At 52.8% G+C, this 21,825-nt stretch overlaps 1 protein-coding gene and 1 pseudogene across 1 annotated transcript in view; both read right to left on the bottom strand.

Moving 5' to 3' along the window:
• LOC105882024 (immunoglobulin lambda-1 light chain-like) overlaps nucleotides 1-19,838 on the bottom strand; it is a 273,592-nt gene extending 253,754 nt beyond the window's left edge. Inside the window, exons 1-2 of the mRNA XM_075996730.1 lie at nucleotides 19,742-19,838; nucleotides 19,313-19,616 (exon numbers count right to left, since the gene is read on the bottom strand). Coding sequence (XP_075852845.1) covers nucleotides 19,313-19,616; nucleotides 19,742-19,787 — 350 coding nt within the window. The 5' untranslated portion in view covers nucleotides 19,788-19,838. The remainder of the gene's footprint in view (nucleotides 1-19,312; nucleotides 19,617-19,741) is intronic.
• Nucleotides 2,763-3,345, bottom strand: LOC105869630 (immunoglobulin lambda variable 1-40-like; annotated as a pseudogene).
• Nucleotides 19,839-21,825: the final 1,987 nt, after the last annotated feature.

Genomic DNA, 21,825 nt, shown 5'->3' with positions numbered 1-21,825 from the left:
CGCCACTCCACGGCCCAAGAAGGTGACCGAGCTTGGGCCCACAGACCGGCCTTCTCAGGCTCTCCAAACCCTAACGGCCCTCCTCAGCGTTTGGGCGGTCGCCATACTTCTCACCCCGCCACACCTGCAGCCTCCCAATACGTCGCGTTCTGGAAGCTTAGAAGGGGCTTAGCCTAGGCCGGGCAGGGCTGGGCCAAAAGACCAGGCGGCCGGCCGCCATCATCAGGTCACCAAGGTGGGGTTGCCAGAGACGTTCGCTGCTGCTTCTAGGCCTGGCTTCACTGGAGGGCAGCCACAGCGAGGGCACCGGGTTCCTGCAGGGCAGAGGCCAAGGCCCATCCTGGGAAGGCCCACCAGCTCACCTGGAGCCGGAGGGCCTGGAAGGCCCAGAGGGCCCAATGGGCCCCTTGGGAACTGGCCACTGCGTGTCTCACTGTGCTCTCTGCTGGAAATGTATGTCAAGATTTTTAGCAAGGCCTGGGAAATTTTCCTCTATTATATCTTCAAATAGCTTGTCCAACCCTTGAGTGTTTTCTTCTTCCCCTTCTGGTAACCCTATGACCCTCACATTAGGTTTCCTCACATAATCCCACATCTCTTGTAGGCTTTGCTCTTTTCTCTTGTTTCTCTGCTCTATCTCTGTGACTGTTTTATTTAGTTAGAGGGTATTATCTTCAATCTCTGAAATTCTTCCTTCTGTTTGATCTAACCTGTTCTTGAGACTTTCCACTGTGTTTTGTAGTTCCCTGAATTGATTCTTCATTTCCAGGAGTTCGGTTAAACTTTTGTTCATTGTGTCGATTTCTTTAGTGAACTTTTGTTCTAGGTCCTGGAGGCTTTTTATGGTTTCTTTGTGTTGGTTATTGAGTTGTTCTTGCAGGTTGATGAGTGTTCTTATGATCCACATACGAAATTTCCCTTCTGTCATTTTGGTTGCCTGACTTTGTTTGGTGCCCGTTTCTAGGGGGCTGGTGCTCCTCTTTGGGGGTGTGTTTTCCGTTTGGTTCTTCATATTTCCGGAATTCCTTCGCTGATTTCTTCCCATGTTGATCAGTTGTTTCTTTTCTTTAGGTTTTTGTTTGGGTATTCACACGCCTTGTTTAGTTTCTGAACAGGTAGGTGGTGTCTGTGGGTGAGATTCGACCACTCCCTGTATAATGAGTCAGTGGGTGCCATGAAAAGGCTGTGCAGGATGTCCTCCCTGCCAGTAGGTGGTGTTTGCTTGGAGGAACAGGCTATGGTGTTGTTTTTGTGTCCTGTTATCAGCTCTTGTTCCTCTGGGGAGGCACTCTAGTGCCTCAGATGGTCGGTGGGGCCCTGGGACTTCCAGGTGTGTCCTTTTCTGCCCCTCAGTGAGGGCTGGCCTAGGAGAGAGTCTGGGCGGAGTTGGGTTGGGTAAGCCTGCCCTCAGGCACCACCAATGCTGTTAGCAGGGCTCAAAGTTCTGTTTTTTGCTTCCAGGAAAAGCTGTCAGGGAGGGGCTGTGATGGCCCCGCTCAGCCAGAAAGTCTGCGTGTGGGGTGGGGCTGTCTGAGACCCGCAGTCTGGAGCGGGCCTGGCCTCTTTCCACCCTCCCCAACTCCGCAGCTACTCCTGGGCCTCTGCCAGCAGGCCAGACCACACGCCACGGGGCCTCCCTGGACTGTGATGCCGGCGGGGAGGTTCCCTGCACAGGAACGCCACCTGGGTTGGGCGCTCGGCCTCCCTTTGGGAGGAGGGTTGCCCTCTAGCTCAGCAGGCTGTTCACGTATATCCCTTCTGTGCCCCGGGCAATGCGAGACCTCGGTGCATGGGATCTGGTCTGCAGGTCTGACCTCTGGGCCCCAGAGTTCAAACTATATCCCCACCAGGGAAACGAGTGCCAGTCCCAATTCACCCACAGGGAGCCCAAGCTGGGTCTATGTCTCCCATCCTCACGGTCTGCCCCGTTCTTCTGGGATCACCGTGCCAGCAGCACCTGGGAGGGCTGGCGGGTCGGGAGCTCACAGTCTGAGTTCCCCTTAGTCAGCTGTAGGGTCCCGAAAGGGAAGGTTCCTTTCACTGGAGGTGTCTCTTCCTGGTGGCTATATTGTCTCTTTGGGCAGCCGAGGGTAGGGTCGGCGGAAAGGAGAAGGAGGCAATATGGCGCCTGCCGCGCGGCTCGGGTCTGTGCACAGGGAGGTGCAGAGCAGGAGTTGCGAACTTGGTGCCTTGTCTGACACTGGCTTACCGCTCGCTGGTGGCGGCTGTCTCTGGGCTGGTGTCCGCAGGTCTCTCCACCCACTGGGGAGCCCACCAGCAGTCCCGGATGCAGGGGAGGAGAAAGGTGACTGATCCACCTACCCTTCCCACTTGTCTCCGGGCTGCTCCGGGGTCTCAGCTTCCAGTTCTCCTGCACAGCCTCCTCCCGAGGAGTCTCCCGGGGTCTCAGGTACCCCTCCTTCTGACCCTTGTCCGCTGTATGCTCGTCTTCTTGCTTCTTTCTTCTCATTTCTGCTAGAATCTGTCTTTTCTGCAGAGACACTCTGTCTGGTGGTGTTTCTCCTCCGCCATCTTGATCCAATCTCTATAATATATCTTAATAAAGATGTTTTAAAAAACAATATGAAAGAGGGCAAGGTCACTGACTTTGGAATGTCAGTGAGCATTTAAAGCAGGTCTGTGCGCTGAGAGTTAGATCTTCAGACATGAATGCCTGGGGTTGGCCACAGTCAATGTTTTGCCTGGTGTTTGTCACGGGCAGTCATGACCGTGATCAGAAAAAGCAGGGGCAGGTTTTTGTCTCACTTCCCCGTGGGCCTGCAGCACTGTGGAGCACTCAGGCTGCTGTCATAGGACTGGCAGAAATAGTCAGCCTCGTCCTCAGCCTGGAGCCCCGCGATGGTCAGGGAGGCCGAGCTGCCAGACTTGGAGCCAGAGAATCGGGCAGGGACCCCCGAGGGTCTATCGCTGTTATCATAGATGAGGAGTTTGGGGGCCGTTCCTGGGAGCTGCTGGTACCAGTGCGCATAATACCTCCCGATGTTGCTGCTGCTTCCGGAGCAGGAGATGGTGACGGTCTCCCCTGGGGCTCCAGACACCGAGGGCGGCTGCGCCAGCGCAGACTGGGCCCAGGACCCTGGAAGGGGGAGACACACACATGGTGACTCTGGGTCTGGACAAGAGGACAGAGCAGGGCCCCACGGTCTTCCCAGGGCCCTTCCCTGGCCCGAGTCAGCTCACCTGTGCAGTGAGCCAGGAGGGAGAGCAGGAGCGGGGCCCAGGCCATGGCGGGACTGTCCCGAGTGCTGCCTTCTGTGCCCGCAGCTGCAGCAGCTTCCCCAGGTCTGTCCTTCCCCTCTTCATACCCTGAGAGGGGAGGCTCCTCCATGCAAATGGCCTCGGGTTTCTGCCCCCCCCTGGGCCCTGGTCAGGCCCCTGTGCCTGAGGGTGTCAGGGGTGGGCGGGGGCGAGGCTGTGTGGTCCCAGGGGGTGGGGAGGTCACAGCTGTGCCCTGAGCAGAGGGCACCAGGCAGGGCAGGTGGCTGGTCCCAGCTCTGATCACCGCACACTTCTCAAGAGCAGGCTTCGAGCGCCCCCTGGTGACCAGGTTCAGAGACATCATCATGTGACATGGTGACCAGAGTGTCCCAGAGCCAGCCATGCCTCCCCACTGCTCTGTCCACTGCCCAAGTCTCATGTGACCCTGATTTGTGAGAATCATTGGGAATGACCCTTCAAATATGAGGCTAAGAGAAAATAGGGTTTATACTGAATGATGGGCGCTGTCTATGTTTTTAAAAGTGAAAACATTTTAATAATTTCTCACCAAAAAGAATATGCAGAGTATATTATTTTATCAAAAAAGAGTAAAGTTTATCAGGAAAGATAATTCCAATTAATAAAAAGACTGAAAAGCATCAAAGGTTCGTGTGTGACTGTAGATGTGTGGAGGGCAGTACACGCTCCAGCCGGGGTGAGCGAGTGAGCGTGGGGGGTGGGGCTGCTGGGGACCACCAGGACCGTCAGCTTCGCATCTGTATCAATGACTGCGTCACAACGTGGTTCTAGGACTGTCAGATGTTAAGTGCAGCACATTTTAAATTTCTCAGAAAATGAATTATTGAATATAAAGTCACCTAAATAACATAGGTCTATAAGTTTGTATGAATGTATAGTACATTTTCATGTTGTTTTTATAAGCATAGCCTATTTTAATTATCATTTTAAATTACGTTTGTGTTTCGCCTTGCCGTGTGTAACTGTTTCTGTGATTGCCATGCGGACACTGATCTGAGCCACTGCGCTGTGGTCTGTGCGTCCAGTGCCGCCTCCTCTCTGATGGAGCCGGGACCGTCACAGTGACCCGAGTTTCCCTTTTTCTCCACCTGAATGAGCAGGGACTTGCCAGGCGAGCAGTGTCTCTTGCAGAGAGGACGAGGCAGCCCAAGTCCCTCCGGGCCCCTGAACATTCTCCCAGGGGTGTCCCCAAGCTCTCAGGCCGAGGACAGGGAGAGGAGCATGGCCACCGCCGGGTCCCCAGGTCACCCACTGTGTCTCAGGACAGCATGAGAGTGGTGAGAGGCGGGCTGCATGTGGCACATAGACGCTGGGCGCGTCCCTTGCGTTGGGCGCTCTCAGCAGGGGGTGTGTCACTGTGCAGGGAGCAGCCTTGTCCCTGCCTCAAGCAGCTGCCCCTGATGGAGTGACAAGGTGTGACGCTCACGGGGGCTCCCTTCCTCATGTCACCGCTGCAGGCAGAGAGCAGGGGCAGCGGCTGCACTCGGGGGTCAGAGCGGGTGGAGGTTCCTGGCATCACAGGGGAGGAGGGAATCAGAGCACACATGTGCAAACGTGCTGACACATGTTCATTCTGTATATTATAAACTAATGTGTTCATTATTTTGAAAATTGTACTCTCGCCCCTGTTAAGTGATCCATTGAGAGTCCCAAAGAGATCACCTGCCCTGTCTACCTAAACTCCTGCACAGAGATTTACTGAGTTTGGGCTCAGGGTCTCTGCCTGGCTCTGGAGTGGCCCCAGAGCCCCCATGTGCTCACTGTGGCTGGCCCTGCTGGTTTCTAGAGACCCAGCCCTTCCCAGGACAGTGGCCGTGGATGATATTTGGAGTCATCAGCCTGCAGGCAAGGACTGGGCAGGGAAAGGGGACAGGACATAAGAGTGTATTATGTGGGACATGGAGTGGCCCCAGGCCTGAGGACACGCCACAGAGTTGGACAGTCACTGAGCTGCCCCAGTAAGAAACTGAGAAGGAGAGTCCAAGGGCAGGCGGTGCAGGAGGGGGCAGTCGGGGCTGTAGGCTTTGTGTCCTCAGGGGGCAGAGTCACAGCTGACTCAGGGTGAGGCTGACTCTGTCCCCAGCTCCCAGGACATGGAAGAGGAGGGGGCAGAGGTGACGTGGTCCTATTACAGGATGGGGGATGACACAGAACATAAAATAACGACACAGACACACATGGACATGAGAATGTCTCAAGTGACCAATGCACCGGTTGCTTTATTTTTATACCCCCCAGACCCAAGGTTAGTTCCTTGAACGTGAGCATCTGAGCATACCAGTGATACCAGTGAATTCCGGAGTTGTTTCAAAAGAGAACAATTTCCCATGGTCTCAGACCTCAAAATGGGTTACTAAAGTTAAGGTGCCGGACAGAGCTCAAAAGCCAAGGCTGAGAGAGGCAACATAAAACAATGCAGACATTTGAAGTGCTTCTTGGTCTCAATCCCAGGTGGCGGCTCCTCCCTGGCCCCCACGGCTGTGCTGTCTTAGGTCGCCCCCCTCCATGGGGAGTCTTATGCGTCATTTCTACCGACCATCAACGGGGGCCAGTTCGTGGGAGAGTTCTTCTTGTTCTTCTTCTCATGGCCTCCAGACTCCCACCACGGGGACCCTCCGTGTGGGAGTTGGGAGCATTTGCTTAGTGCAACAACTCAGGCCTCTTATCCAGTCACAAGGCAGCAACCGTGTCTGAAGAAAATGCTGACTACCGCTGCGTCAGGCAGCACACGTACATCACAGGCCGTAGTGAATGATTAGCATCAGGTATAACACCAGAATCAGCCCCCAACACAGAGGTAGCACCAGTGTGCAGAGGACCCCATGAGGGGGGACCCTCAGCAGTGCCCCGGGGGGACTTGTCGGGAATATGGGGAAAATGGCTGTTTTTTAGATAAATAAAGGCCATCAAATTTACCACCAGCAAGCATGCTCTAAAGGAAATTCTAAAACTTTTTCAATGAGATGAAACTTAATAGGTAGCCAAGAAAATCAACAAGAAATGACTATTAAATAAGTATTAAGAAAATGGGGAAATGTGGGCAAAATCAAATGAAAATTGAATACATAATACAATGATTATTGTAATATCAGTTGATAGTAAATGCATGTATGTGTGAATGTGAGTGTGCATGTATGTGAGCATATGACACATGTTTATCAGTATGCACGTGCATATTTGTGAACACATGGTGTGACTGTATGTTTGGACACTACACAGTTGATATAGAGTCAATGGCATTGAAGGTGCGACACTCAGACTCCCTGCAGCTCTGCTTCAGACACTGCGTCTGTTTATGTCTCCCAAACACTCAAGGGGTCCCACTTCCCACATTTCAGGAAGAACTTAATTCAGGTCTGTCCCCAGCCCCCCCTGCCCTGGGAGCTCACAAGTCCCCCGGAGAAAGAGGAGGAGACGTGAGCTGAGCCCGTCCCAGGGGGACACGCAGCCTGGACTCGGACGGGCCTGGGTCAGGGCGGGTGGCATCTTCTGGCCACTCAGGGCTGGGTGCAGGTGCCGTCTGCTCAGCTCCTGGAGAAGGCCTGGGTGTTCCCAGCTTATGGGACAGTCCCAGGAGAGCCTCAGTGCCCCCCGCTGCCTGCGTCGCCCCAGCCTCTGTCGGGCCACCTGGCGCGCCTGAGCTCCCCTGTGGGGTCCCGGATTTTCCGCGTGAATTTTTCTGGCGCTGCTGTTCATCGCCTCAGAATGGTTCATCCAATTCCAGATTACAGATGGGGTTGGTGGCTCAGGGGGCAATCTCAGGGGAATTGGGGAACAGAAAACATCCCTGGAAGGCTGCATAGCAGAGGAGTTACAGGTTATTCAATGACATGGAATAGAGCAGCTTTTCCCATCATGATACAGACATTTCATGTTTCTTTAAATGTCATCACAGATACAGACTAAGGTGAGCAAATACTATATAGGGTTCCAGTGTAGCCCTTGCCTAGTTTCCCTCAATGGGGGCATCCTACAACTCTAGCTACAATAGAAAACATAAAAAGAATAAAATTAACACCTAAGTAATGTTAATTTTGTAGTTGACCATTGAAATAATGTTAATGCCATTTTAACATAGGCGTATAGTTGAGTCATCCTTTTACTTTTTTTTTTTTTTTTTTTGAGATGGAGTCTCACTTTGTTGCCCAGGCTAGAGTGAGTGCCATGGCGTCAGCCTAGCTCACAGCAACCTCAATCTCCTGGATTCAAGCAATCCTTCTGCCTCAGCCTCCCAAGTAGCTGGGACTACAGGCATGCACCACCATGCCCGGCTAAGTTTTTGTATATATATGTTAATTGGCCAATTAATTTCTTTCTATTTATAGTAGAGATGGGGTCTCACTCTTCCTCAGGCCGGTTTCGAACTCCTGACCTAGAGCAATCCACCTGTCTCAGCCTCCCAGAGTGCTAGGATTACAGGCATAAGCCACCATGCATCACCCATCATTTTCCTTTTAACTTGCATATATAAAAATGTTTAAGTGGATTTCTAGTAGAATCATGTAGTTGTCTCATGTTTTTCATTTTTGAAAAATGTGTGAAAATTTCTTCCTTTTAATGTATATGCTTATTTCATTTACATTTAATGAAACTGTTGGTACAGTTGGATTTAAGCTTGCAGTGTTAATATTCATTTTCTGTTTATTGCCATGATTTTTGTTCCTTTCTACCTCATTCCTGCCTTCTTTTGGATAATTGGAGCACTATTTAATGGTTCCTTTTGATTTTTCTTTAGGTACTTTGACTTTATCTCTTCATTTGGTTTTGTACTGATTGCTCCAAAGATCACAACATGCATGCCTAACTTTTCACAATCTGCATGGAGTTAATAATAAGCTTAATATTCTCCCAATTGCATAGATTCCTTTACAGTTCCTGCTTTTGCTTGCAGTTGTCATATGTATTTTTTCTACATAGAGATATTATTAAAATGCTAAAATTTTGTTTAGACAGAACTTAGAGCTGAAAAATCAGTGTTTTACTAATATATGAATGGCTGCTTCTTCCTACATACCTAAGGCTTAATGTTTTTCTCATTTAGCATGTATGCTCCACATGAAATCCTTCCTTTGTTGTTTTGTTTTTCAATTTAATGCATATTTCCTGAAGATAGAATCTTGTAGGTTTTCTTCATCTGACAAGATCTTATTTTTTCCTTTTTCTTACAAGAAATGTACCCGGACTGAGCGTTATAGGTTGATAGTTTTTTCCTTCTTTCTTTCAACATTGTAAAAATCTAATAGTACCATTTGTTCTCAGTGCATACTTGTGAAATATCCACAATTGTTTGAATTGTTGATCTTCTGTATATGTTGTAATACTTTCTGTCAACTTTTCTTATTTTGTCTTTACCTTTGGTTTCCACACTTTATTATGTGTTAGACATGTTCCTTTTTTCTTTTTCATTTTTTTTTTTTTTTTTTTTTTTTGTGTGTGTGTGTGAAGTGTACCTTGTTTGGCATCACTAAGTTTCTTGGATCTTAAATCCATGTACTTCACAGAAAGTTGGTGACAGACGGCTCAGGGGGAAGGATGTGGGCGACTGTTCATTGGGCTCTTTTTGGGGGGGGGGCTGATGAAAATGTTACAAAATTAGATTATCATGATGGATGCATGATTCTATTTATATTTAGCAAAACTATTTAATTACATTTTCTACATGCTAGCATGCCAATTTTATCTTTAAAAAAATTTTTTTTAATGAATGAGGAGTATGTGGGAACACAGGCCACTGTCCATTTGGAGGTGCCACGTGCAGAGTGTGACTTCCTCTAATGCTGGCACTGCAGCCTCCGCCGCAGTCACCCTCTGTGTTCATCTCGGGCAGTCACAGGGCAATCGGCCTCACCGGAGGCCAAGGGCAGTTTCTGTCTCAGTTCCCCTGTGTCTGGGGAGCTGTGTGACCACTCAGGCTTCCGTCCCGTGTTGGACAGTGATAGTCAGCCTCGTCCTCAGGCTGGAGGCCGAGATGGTCAGGGAGGCCGTGTTCCCAGACCCGGAGCCGGAGAAGCGATCAGGGATCCCCGAGGGCTGAGAAGTCACGAGCATCACAGTTTTGGGGGCACCACGAGGAACCTGCTGGTACCAGCCCACAGCACCGGGGTGTCCAACGTTGTTGCTGTTTCCAGAGCAGGACAGGGTGACCTTGTGTCCCACAGACCCTGACACCGAGGCTTCCTGGGTGAGTCCAGACTGTGCCCAGGACCCTGGAACAGAGGAGGGGGAGACACAGAGAGGTGAGTTTGGGCTCACCCCCCAGCCCCCGCTCTCAAATTAAAAGAGAAAAAGTCACCCCCAGATGTCCCCATAGTCAATCCTGCTTCCCACAGGGAGTCACCTGAGCAGAGTGAGAAGGGGCAGGAGGAGGGGGTCCCAGCCATGGTGGTGACACCCCAGGCTCTGTTCCTGGCCGCAGCTGAGCAGAACTGCACAGGGTCTTCCCTCTCTTTCCCCTTTGAGGGCAGAGAGCACCCTTCATGCAAATCGTCCCCTGCCCTGATGTCTCTCAGCCTAAACTCGGGGACGGCTGAGCGTGGGGTGGGGCTGGGGCAGCCTCTCCTGGCCCTGGCGGGTCCCAGGTGCTGTCCCCTGAGCACAGAGCAGAGGGCCCAGGGCAGGGCTCCAAGACCTTGTCCCAGCTGAGACTTCCACAGACCCTCAGGACAGCCACAGTGCCCCTGCTGTGTCAGAGCCCAGGGTCGTCAGGACTGGGCCGAAGGTCCTGGAGCTGACCAGAGAGAAGCTGGAAGCCAGCCCTGCCTGCACACACTGTCCCCACACAGGGGCAGGCTCAGGCCACCCGGGCTCCACCCTGTGCTGCAGGGCACCCCCACAGCGCTTCCTCACTGCACAGGTGTGGCCTCCGCAGCGTAAATCCCCCTCTGCTCCTTCCCCCGTTTAGATCATTGTGTAGTGGGGCCACCAGTGAGTGACCTCAGAGAGTGAATGTCCTGCACCCAGTGGGCAGGAGGGCAGGGGCTTTAACAAGCCTCCCAGTCTCTTGTGGGCCTGAGGGGACCAGCCCCTCTGTCATCACACTCCACATCCCCCAGAGAGGGCAGTCTCCATCACCCTTGTCCCTTGTCCCCATCTCACCTTGGTGGGTCAGGGGCCTATTAATACAAATGCGCAGGGACATTCTTCAAGAGAGACCATAGTTATTACGGAGAGAAAAATCTGCTTCCCTTGTGGCTCGCCCACCCTGAAGAAGATGACCAAGAACACCAGCCCTGCCAGGATGCAGCCAGAGTGACACCAGGGAGGGGTGACAGCCCTGAGAAGGGACACCACGGTGACAGGGGCTGCACACCAGGAGGGCGTGCACATCTGAACGGGACTGGGACTCGGGGCTGGCAGAGGGGTTGGAGCTGCAGAGAGACGAGGAGAGGAGCCTGTCGTCCCCAGACTCCCTGTCCAAGCCCTCGTCTCCCAGTGCAGTGTCATGTTGATTACTTAACACGAAACACAATTACTTAGTTACTTATTTAATTAGTTAATTACTTAACGGTAACATTATGTGTCAGAGATTGTTCTACCCTCATTATGAATATTAACACAAGAACTCTCCTCCAGTGACTTAATCCACACCTGTAGTGACAATGGCATGCTATGCACAATAGCTCATGTAGAGACACACACTTGAACACACTGGTATGTGTGTGTGCAGATGTTCATAGAGAGATATAATTCCCACCTGAACAGTTCAGGGAAAACAGCACAGTATCTCTTATCGTGAGGCAGACAAACCGAAGGGACGCCCCAACCTTGACTATTTTGTTTCATCACTGAAGCCCTAAATCCCAGGAAATTAGGGGATTCACACTTAGTAGTTGCTTAATTTTTTTAATTAAGAAAAATATACTTTATATCAACAAAAGACTCTACAAGAATACTACAAAATCCACCTTTCTGAATTTGTGCCTGTGTGTATACACACATGCACACACACACATATGTAAAATTTCAATGCATCTCTTACATTTGGACCATAATCATCTATGCGAACTGTCAGCCAGAGCACGAGTCATCCTGAGCACATCCGTGTACATCACGTGCCAGATCCAGGCACTGTCCGCGTGCTACACAGCAGACCCGGAACCTGCTCCCTTCCCCTCGTCCCCAGCCACCTGACCCTGGCCTGCCTGCCAGCGTCCCCCGGGGCACCAGCGCCCGTCCTGTCCCCTGCCCAGCTCTCGCTCCCTGTGACTGTCCTTCCAGCCAGAGAGTCACTGCCCAGATGCCACGTGAACTGGCCCCACCCACTCACAGCCCTCCGTGGCTCTTGGGTCCTTCTCAGGAGAGGACCCCGTGGTGGTCTGCCTCGACTTCCCTCCAGCCCTGCAGTCTCCCCGCACAGAGCTCCGCCGGCTGCAGTGACCGAGGCTTGGGTCAAGGGCAGCTTTTCTCAGTCACTCCAATGACGGATGTCTCTTTCTGGACACTGTCACTTCTGATGGGAACATTGTGGCCCCCGCCCTCCACCCATGTCCCTCCTGCTTGTTCTGAAAGTCGGACAATGGACCCCTCCCCTGTGGATCAGGCCTCTGGCCCAACTTCCCCCACCCTCACCCACACACCACGCGGACCGTCCCCGCGGGGGTCTCCAGGTCCACGCCGTCTCCGCACTCTCACTCCTCTCAGGGGCTGGCGACAAGAAGCAGACACAGAGCTGCGCGGGCAGTTGTCAGTGTTTGCATTGCATGTGTTTAATTAGGAATTGTTTATGATTCTTCCAAATGGAAATCCTCTCGTGCACCGTTCCAGAGCTTCCAAGGCTGTTCCCAGCGTGGCGACTCCGCACCCATCTCAGCCCAGCGCCACGGCCCCCTGCTGGACCCACGGCCACCGCCCTCCCCGGTCCGTGACCCACCTGGGGGTGTGGGTACTAGATCCAGGATTATGCTCATCACTTGGCATCACCTTGGTTTGGGGACCTGGATAATGGGCCCCAAAGAGACAGAAGTGACTGTATTAGCTGCCCGGGAAGGCTCCTCGTGGGAGCTGGGAAAATCCTGTTGCAGAGAAAGACTCAGTCTTGGAATGAGGGAGCAGATTTCACAGCAAGGAGAAGTTTTTTAAGAGAAATAGCTCCCTCCGCCCTTGTGGAAGAGCGTTATGGCTTCAGGCAAGAGGTTACTGACCCTAAATGTGCACCCAACCTCTGATTCTCTAGAAGCCCGTCGTGGCCCATAGGACGGACTGAGGAGTGCAGGTGACAGGAACAGCATCCCACCTGGAGCCCGGCCCAGCTGCGCTCCCACTCTCTCAAAGACAGTAGTCTGTGGTACTTGGTGCCATGTCAGGTCACCTCCCTGAGGGCAGACCCCCCTGACCGCCAGTGCACAGACATCCAGGCCCCAGTAGGGGGCGACGGCTGGTTACTCTAACGCTGGGGTTTGGCTCTTTGGTCCAGACCTCCTGCAGCTGCTGCCCTCCCCCAAGCCCGCTCCAGCCTGCAGGCCTCTGCACCTGCAGGTCCCTCTGCCAGGGTGTCCCCACGCCTTGTCTCACTCACAGCTCGTCTCGCTCCTCCACTTCCCCCGTAGGTGCTGTCTCCACCTATTTGACTTTAGTTGGAAATTAATGAGTCAATATAATTTTTACCTTGTGTGAGGAGCCCCTTTACTCCAGTGTGTTTATTTTTTGTTGCTGCCAATTTGCAAACGTCTCTAATGAATCCTAGACATCACTCACCTTTTTACAGTTTTTGTTTTCTAGTTTTCTATCTTATATATTATTCCCTAGTATTCTTTGAATGTTTATCAATGTTTCCTAATTTAATATTTTGTGTTATTTTTAGTTTATTTAAGATGCAAATGCCCACGTTAAAATAATAAAAATATTCTCATGTATTTACTGTTAAGACTTAATAATTTTATCAATAGTTTTTTATGTATACACTTCATTTTCAGAGCAGTTACAGGTTTATAAACAAATTTAGCAGAAAGTAGTATAGCTCCAATATAGTTCCTTCTACCTCCCTCCACCCTTTCATCTATTTTAACATCTTGAATGTTTGCACTTTTGATAAAATTGCATAAACCAACATTTATGATATAAACCAATATTGATGCATTATTATGGATGAATATCCATAGTCCGGTGAGATTCACTCTGCGTGTTGCACAGTTCTGTGAGTTTTGCCAAATGCCCACAGTGATTGTCATGACCTGCGCAGTGCTTTTACTGCCCTTCACATCCTCTTTGCTCCACCCATTCTTCCCTCCTCCCTGCCCCACACCCCTGACAACCACGGATCATTTCTCTATCTGCACACTTTTGCCTTTTTCAGTGTGTTTTATTGTTGGCATTGCAACATAGGCAGCTTTTTCAGATTGGCTTGTTTCACTGGGCACCGTGCATTTAAGGTTCCTCTGTGTCTTTGTGTTTCCCTGAGGTTCATTTATATTTCATCATTGAGTAATGCTCCACTGAGTCGATATACCGTGAATGTTTATGCATTCTTTATTGAAGGGCCTTTAGTTTGTTTCCAGGTTTTAGCGTTTATGAATAAAGCTCCTATAAACATCTGTGTGCAGGATCGTATGAGGAGAGACATCTTCACTCCTTAGACAGATACCTGATGCGATTGCTGCGTAGTAGGGTGGGAGTGTGCTTGGCTTTGTGAGCAATCGCCAGGCGGCTTCCCAAAGTAGCTGATGGCATTTTGGATCCCCACCAAAAAAGACTGGGACTCACTCCATGAGTAATGTATCCCTGTTATCAGTTGGGCCCATGTGTTCTACAATGACTTTTATTCTTCTGAATTAAACTTCATAAACATGATGCAAACTTTTAATGAAATAAATTCTCAAGGTTAAATCTAGTTACACACTTGACCTCCAGAGAATATCGAAGCCACACACCTCGCCTACTTTCTCAGGCCAGGACAGTGGCTCCCGATGGTGCAAACTCTCATTCGGAAACTCAGCACGGGGAATCAGCACCTGCAGATGTGAACATGACAGCCTAAAACTCTCCCCAACAGACGCCTAGTCCCACTTACTTTTCCTCATCACAGCAGCTGCCTCATTTTCTGTGGAGAAACATTACTTTACCATCCACAAGGGGACTTTGTGGGACATGATTCTGAAGACCTGTTTCAGCCCCGGTGGAAAATCTCATCCTTTTCTGGCCCCTTGTCTCGGGATCAAGGAACGTAGTGACCCCAAATCTGTCCGTTCCTCACAATACATTCAAGCTGAGGAACAATCGAGGGCTCCAAGATAAATGTGCCCCTCCCCAAATGTTCTTTTACTGAATTTTCGTAAGTGGAGTGGGGGGGGCTGCAGGCAAGCAGGGGGGAGGGAAGGAGAGTCTCCGGCTGCTCAGGGAGACGCGAGGCCAGACTGGAACCCGCGCTCCCGCCCCGGGAGAACACAGGGCAGTGGGGTCTCTGGTTGCTGTGACCTGAATATTTGTGTCTTTCACGTTTCCTCAGCCCAGGGGTGATGGCATCAGGAGCTGGCACACGCTGGGGGGCAGAGCCATCAGGGATGGAATTGGCATTCTTGCAAAAGAGGCCCCAAAGAGCGTCCTTGTCCCTTGAATCACGGGGGGACAGAGCAAGAAGGCGCCACCTGTGAAACAGAGGTCAGGCCCCCACCAGCCACCAAGTCTGCAAATATTTGACCTTGGACTAACCAGGCTCGAAAATTTTGAGAAATGATTTGCATGTTTTGTAAGCTACCTGGTTTGTAGGAATATTTGTTGGATTAATAGCATCCAAGATGGACAATGACATCGGGGAGGAGCAGACGCGGTCCAGGGACGCTCAGCCAGGCAACCCCAAGAGGGAGCGTGGTGTCACCAATTGCTTCTCTTACGTGAGCCATTTTTCAAAGCTGGTTCAAAGGCCCCACATCATCCTGGGGGGATAAGAAGAGGGACAGGAAGGTGCTCCTGCTGAGCCGGTGCCAAAGCCCTTTAATGGGCCCATTCAGTCAGTGCCCTGTGAGGACAGGACAGTGAGGACCAGACAGGCCAGGCAGGTTGTCCTCAGAGTCAGGTCCCTGGAACCCAAGAGCGGGGAAGCAGCTCCCCTACAAAAGTCCCATTCTTCTCCAGTACCTTGTGGAATAAATTTTCTTCCTTTTGGGGCATCCCTCATTCCTGACTGACCCAGCCTCACTGAAGTCTCAGCATGAGCAGCAAAGGCCTTGGCATGCACGAGCGGTGGCTACTGTGGCACCTGCCTTGGGGCGAGGACGCCTGGCGCCAGCTGTCCTGTGCACGCTGCGAGGTCACACACACAGGCGCAGCTCGCTGTGCTGAGGACTTGGTTTCCCCAGCACCCCTGCAGCTGCGACAGCCTCCTTCTTCCGAGCCTCAGGAGGGAGGCCCAGCTCCAGGTTCGGGCTGGAGTGCGCCCAGGTAGGGATGTGACCTCAGCCTTGGAACTCAGCAGTGGAGCTGGGCTTGGGGTGCTGGACCCAGGGACCCACCACAAGCTGTCAGCCCACACACACGTGTGAGTCAGGCCTAGACCCTGGCGGGGGCACGGCTGGGCTACCACCTCCTTCTGCACCCGTCATCTTCCTGGTGGCAGGCTGAGCTCTGAGAGCTGATTTATGTCACTGTAGACGTGATCAGACTGAGAATATGATAGCAATGAATCAAATTCACATTGTAACTAAGGAAAAAACAAAGACGTATTCACATCCACAGGTCTTAGGAAAATTGGATGTTGACTGAAGAAGTGACAATAAAAGTCAGTTGCGGAACAAGATGTGGTCCCAAGCAAGGCACTAGTGACTCATCTAGACAGGGGAATGCAGGGGAGGTTTTCGTCTCACTCCCCATGTGTCTGGATCACTGTGTAAGTATTAGAGCTGCCATCCCATGTACTACAGTAATAGTCAGCCTCGTCCTCAGGCTGCAGCCCAGAGACGTGCAGAATCCCTGCGTTGGCCGAGGCGTCTTTGGAGCCAGAGAAGCGGCTGGGGACCCCGGAGCCCTGGTGCTGGTTCGAGTCTGTGTGGTAGTACAGCAGGTACCGGGGCGGGCTCCCTGGCTTCTGCTGGTGCCAGTATATCCAGTAACCACCAACACTAGAGCCACTGCTCAGGGTGCAGGTGAGCCTGGCTGATGCTCCAGGAGATGCAGAGAGGGAGGGCGGCTGGGTCAGCACAGGCTGCGACTGGGAACCTGCAAACACAGACACGTGGATTCATGGGTAGGAAATAGGGTGAAATTTTTCAGATATCTTTGCCAGAAGAGCCAGAAGAAGACTGGGAGCTGCCCTGGGTCTCCCAGGCCTGTCCCTACCTGTGCAGTGAGAGAGGAGCACGAGCAGGACAGGAGCCCAGGCCATGGTGCACACAGCCCCTGGTCCCCACAGTGGGGCTGGGCTGCCCAGGCCTCCTTTTGTCCCCACCCTCTGCAGAGGAGGGGCTGCTCATGCAAACGTGTTTCCATCCAGGGTCTGCCCAGCCCCGCCCTGAGCCCTGGGCTGGAGCTCAGCTCTCACTGCACACTGAGGAGGGGGCTTTGCTTTGCCCCTTGGGGGAGCCCTGGGAGGAAGCAGCCGCTGGGACCATACAAAGGGCCCTGCTCAGGGGACTGTGCCAGGCCAGAGAGGACACAGCTGCTCAGTTCCCTTCAGTGAGCACAGGGTCCAGCCACCAGTGCCAGGCTCCTTGGAGTGAATAGTCCTCACTGAGCAGTTGTATAGGAACCCCAGGGCAGTTCCCCCACACGCCCTGCTGGTCACAGGCACACACCTCCTCATGGCCCAGAGACCTGAGAGCCCGGCTGGTCTCTGCAGCTCCCCAGTCACTGTCTCTGCTCACACACCCAGGGGCTGACTCCCATCTCCTGTGGTTGCAGTTCTGATACTCTGGGGGTCCTGCTGTCGTTCCTCACTCCCAAAAGGAATCTTGGACGAGGAGAGGCGTAGGCATGCATATCAATGACAAGTTAAGGTGCTCACCCCTTCGCAGAATACGCTACAAATATGTGACTTTTGCTATATCATTCAATGTATGCGTTTAATTTTTTGTTTCCTGACCAATAAATATTTTTGAAACAAGGAATATAAATCTCATTAACTAAATTTACTGAGTTGTTTTTTGTAGTCCCAACTTAAAAAGAGATACTTCAGTTAAGAGCTGTTCAAACACCCAACAGCGCCCACCAGGAACCCAGGCCAGGCCTCCTCACAGATCCGCTGGGTCTCGCGTTGGGGCAGTGAATGGGCACCTGGACACTCACAGGGTTGTGTCTCCTGTCCCCATGGGCCCCCATAATGTCCTAACTGAGGCTGCTGTCCTCTGCTGAATAGTGATGATCGGAACTGTCCCAGGCTGGAGTCCAGGGATGGACAGGGAGGCCACCCAGCCTGACCTGGAGCCAGGGAGTCTCTGCGTTCCCTGAGGACAGTTGTCCTGAGGACCAGGAGTTTGTGGACACGTCCCAGAAGCTGCTGCAGCCGAGCTGCACCCCGGCTGACAGCATCGGGCTGTTTCCAGTGCACATGTCCATGACCATCTGTCCTGGGGACCCGGTCGCTGAGGGAGGCTCAGCCAGCCCCACCTGGGCCACAGACACTGGAAGTTGCAGGAAAAAGAGGACAATGAGCCCCATGAAGGGAGTGGGGCAAGAGGGGGTGTTGGGGCACCAGGAGTCTCCAGCCAGGGCCGGCGGGCTGTCACCTGTGCAGAGAGTGAGGAGGACACATGGGGGCGGGGCCAGTCATGGAGCAGGTGCTCAAGATGTCCCCATCCCTAGACTCCAGCAGGGACGGTGTGCTCCTCTAATTTTATTTCTGTATCTGCGAGTCCCATAGGGGGAGAATTTCCCACAGTCACATGCGTCCCTGCACCCTGCCCACCGCACGGTCCTAGGCAGTGTCTACATCACACTGTAGTGATGGGTGATGGTCTCACCTGAGTCAGACCCCCCTGGGGTGACAGAACCTGGCCCTTGATGGACCAAGTGTCCCAGAGGCTCCTGAGAGCTGGAGACTGGCTCTGCGGGGTGTCTCAGAGGTGCGTGTGGCTGGTCCTGCCAGCGGGGACCCTCTCACGTGGTTCAGGGAGCTGAGCTACGCTGAGTCCCCGAGCTCTGCTGCGAGGAGATGGCAGCCTGCTCTCAGAGAGGAAATGACAATCAGGGGGACCTCCTCCCTCCCTGCACAGGCGAAGGCCAACCTCTAGAATTTACCTGTTATGGATATTTCTTAAAAATGCATCGTGCAGTATCTGGATTTGGTGAGTGGTCCTTTTCATGAGTATATTTTACAAGGTCCACGCATACGGAACATGGATCCGAACTTCATAGCTATTTCTGGCTGGGTGATGTCACTTTGTGTGGAAGGAGGATCCCTGCGCCTTGTGTGCGTGTGCAGAGACAGAAGTGACTGTCCACACCCAGCCTTGGCTCAACATCGCCTCAGGCGCTGGTTCAGGTTTCCACACCATGGGTAACACGGTCTCCGACTTCACTTTGGTTAAAATCCGTTTTAACTATGAACGCAGTCATTTGAGCTCTGTGACACTGTTTTGTCTAACGAAAGGGAACCTGCAACAGAGATCAGACCAATCTAGTCCCATGTCCAGCTGAATGGTGGCACCTTCATGTAATGTCGGGGGATTTCAGACATGTGAGGACAGGCTCTGTCACTGAGTGGTTTCAACCAGAGCTGACCTTGTCCTCCAGGATGGGGACATTTGGCAGTGTCTGGAGACAGGTTTGTTGTCACAAAGGAGGGCGAGTGTTACTGGGGACCAGAGTTGCTACTAAACATCTTAAACTGTGCAAGACAGCTTCCAGCACAGAATGTCTGGTTTTACCTTCAGACACATTGTTTTCAACTAAATCTAACACATGACGGACTATAAATGCATTAGAAGATAAGCCATCAGCACGTGAAAGATGAAATTGATTCACTGAAGGAAAACATGCCAAATGGTGAGAGGCCTATTCACACTGAAGCATCCAGGAGGGACAGGGCAAGAGCTGACACCCTGTGGGGACAGGCTGAGGGCAGCGCCAGGGCGACGATGTCTGGGGGTTTTTGTCTCACTTCCCCATGGTCTGGAGCACTGTGTGACTAACACTGTCATCATAAGACTGACAGTAGTAGTCGGCCTCGTCCTCAGACTGCAGCCCCGAGATGGTCAGGGAGGCAGAGTTGGAGGAGCTGTCGATGGAGCCAGAGAACCGATCGGGGACTCCGGAGGGTCTTTTGTCATCCCTGTAGATCACAGTGGTGGGGGCACTGCCCGGGCGCTGCTGGTACCAGCTCACATATCTGCTCCCAATGTCGCCGCTGCTGCGGGTGCAGGAGAGGGTGACCTTCTGCCCTGGAGACCCCGACACAGAGCTGGGCTGAGTCAGGAAAAAGTTGGCCAAAGACCCTGCAAAGAGAGAGCGACACAGAGGTCAGTGAGAACAGATCAGACCCTGTTTCCAAAGAGGAGGGAGAGATCCTCACTCCAGGTGACATCGGGGAGCCCTCCCAGAGTTCCCTGCGGGCAGCCACCTGTGCAGTGAGCAAGGAGGGTCAGGAGGAGAGGGGCCCAGGCCATGGTGGGGACACCCCAGGCTCTGCTTCCTGAGCTGACGGCCAGGACTGAGCCCACCAACCCCCCTTTTCTGTCATTCTGACCCTCAGGGTGGGAGGTCTCCATGCAAATGTCTTCTTCCTGGAAGCTGCACCAGCCCCACCTGAGCCTTCACACTAGCTGTGGCTGAGAGATGCAGACACTGTGCCAGGGGAGGGCACACCCCACGGAGGGCACAGGGACACCTGCAGGTGGGGCAGGGGACACAGCTGAGGCCCTGGGGAGCCTGGGCAGGTGCTGAGACCACAGCGCCCTCTGGTGGACGTGGAGGTAGAGCACCTGGGAAGGGGAGGCGCTCAGGCTCCTGCCCTCCCCGCCCCGCACCCCTCTCAATTCCAGCCACTGTCCCAGGGTCTCTGCTCAGTATCCTGTGCTCCCTGCTCGGTTAACCGCCAAATCTGTCCCGATGGTCCCGGGGCCACTACTGTGGTGAAGACACTCTGACTCTGTGTGTCACTGGAGGTGTGGATGTCGCAGGCAGAATGGGCTGAGTGTGGAAGGACAGGGGTGAGGCTCTGCCTTCTCCAGGGGGACCACGTGACCGGGGCTGGAGCACGTGACTGAGAGGACTGACACAGAGGGGGGCACTCTATCAGGGACCAGGTTCTCCACCAGAGACACGGTGACGGCAGAGGGTCCCTGAGGGGGAGGGCCCAGGCCCGTCAGGGGACGGTTTCATCAGAGCCTCAGCACCGAGGGCCACCAAGGCAGAGGGAGGCCCGGGGCCCGGACGGCGGAGAGGTCTGGAGAGAGGGTCCGCGCGGCTGGCGACGGGCTGTCTGGGTGGGGGCGGGTCAGGATCCGTGTAATGTGGCGCTCTGGGTGCGGGTCGGCGGGGTCCCCGCTGCCGTCCTGGGACACAGTATGCAGGGCCTGTCTGGGGTCCTGGGACGAAAGTTTGCTTTCCCAGTTGGGACAAGTGTGCAGCAGGCAGTGGGGCAGGTGACGTGTGACGGCGGAGCTGTGCGGTCCAGCTGGGCGTGCTGTCCCCGCGTGCGCCGTGTGCACGGGAGTGGAGGACGGAGATGGGACCTCAGGGGCCGCCCCCGCTCTGGGGACAGAAAGACGCCGAGGCTCGTTGTGTTGGAAAAACCTGTGGTTTATTTACAAAGAGGTTGTGCAGGCGCGTGCGGAACAGACGCTCGTGCAGCCCCCGGGCGGTGTGCTGCGCCCACGCCAGGGCCTGCTGGGGCGCGGATGGGGACCTGGGGCCCGCGCCGCCTCTCGGGGATCCGCCCTGGGGCCCGTCAGCCTCCCCGCCCTCTCAGGGCCCTCAGCGGGGTCACTGGGCAGGTCCCCCAACCTATGATGTCACCCAGACATCCACCCTGTACTGGATGCTGGTTCAGCTTTCATTGACAAAGTCGAGGACATAAAAAAGATAAATTTCCTAAACTTTTTATGCACCTTACACAGTGGGATTATGGGAAATTGGGAAGAGAGACTCAATTCAACATCACCTGTTCATGATTTTAAAGGCAATTTACACCTGGATTTTGTCATGAGTTCCCCAAATTTAATATCTACAAGTTTAGTCTGAGATGTCTTCCCATAAATTAGTATCTATGGGTCTACTCCAATATAGTTATAATTTTATTGTATTGATTGTCCTGCTCCTTTAGTAAATTGTTTTCAATTATGTTTTACATATTTGTGGAAATCATTGAGTATTAGCCTTCTGACAGCATCACAGGATCCAAAGGTGTGCAGGATGGCAAATAAAGGAAGGATATTGAAATCACGGGTTAATGTCTGGAATACTATATGCTGTACACATGAGTGAGGACATATGCAAAGACAAAAGTGCATGGATTTATTCCAGAGCGATTTTATGCTCAAGGAAATGGGGCATCAAGGTGAACACTCGGGTGTGAGGGTGGCCATGGGTCACATGTGTGCCTGCCGCCCTCCAACCTCCCTGGATGAGGGAGGAGAGAAATAAGGACACTTGGGAGACACTTGGTATCCCCCATGACACCGGTTCCCGTGGGAGGCTCCTTCT

This window comes from Microcebus murinus, chromosome 22 (assembly GCF_040939455.1).
Source record: "Microcebus murinus isolate Inina chromosome 22, M.murinus_Inina_mat1.0, whole genome shotgun sequence".
In the NCBI taxonomy this organism is placed as follows: domain Eukaryota; kingdom Metazoa; phylum Chordata; class Mammalia; order Primates; family Cheirogaleidae; genus Microcebus; species Microcebus murinus.
This window is presented reverse-complemented; position numbering and strand designations above follow the sequence as displayed.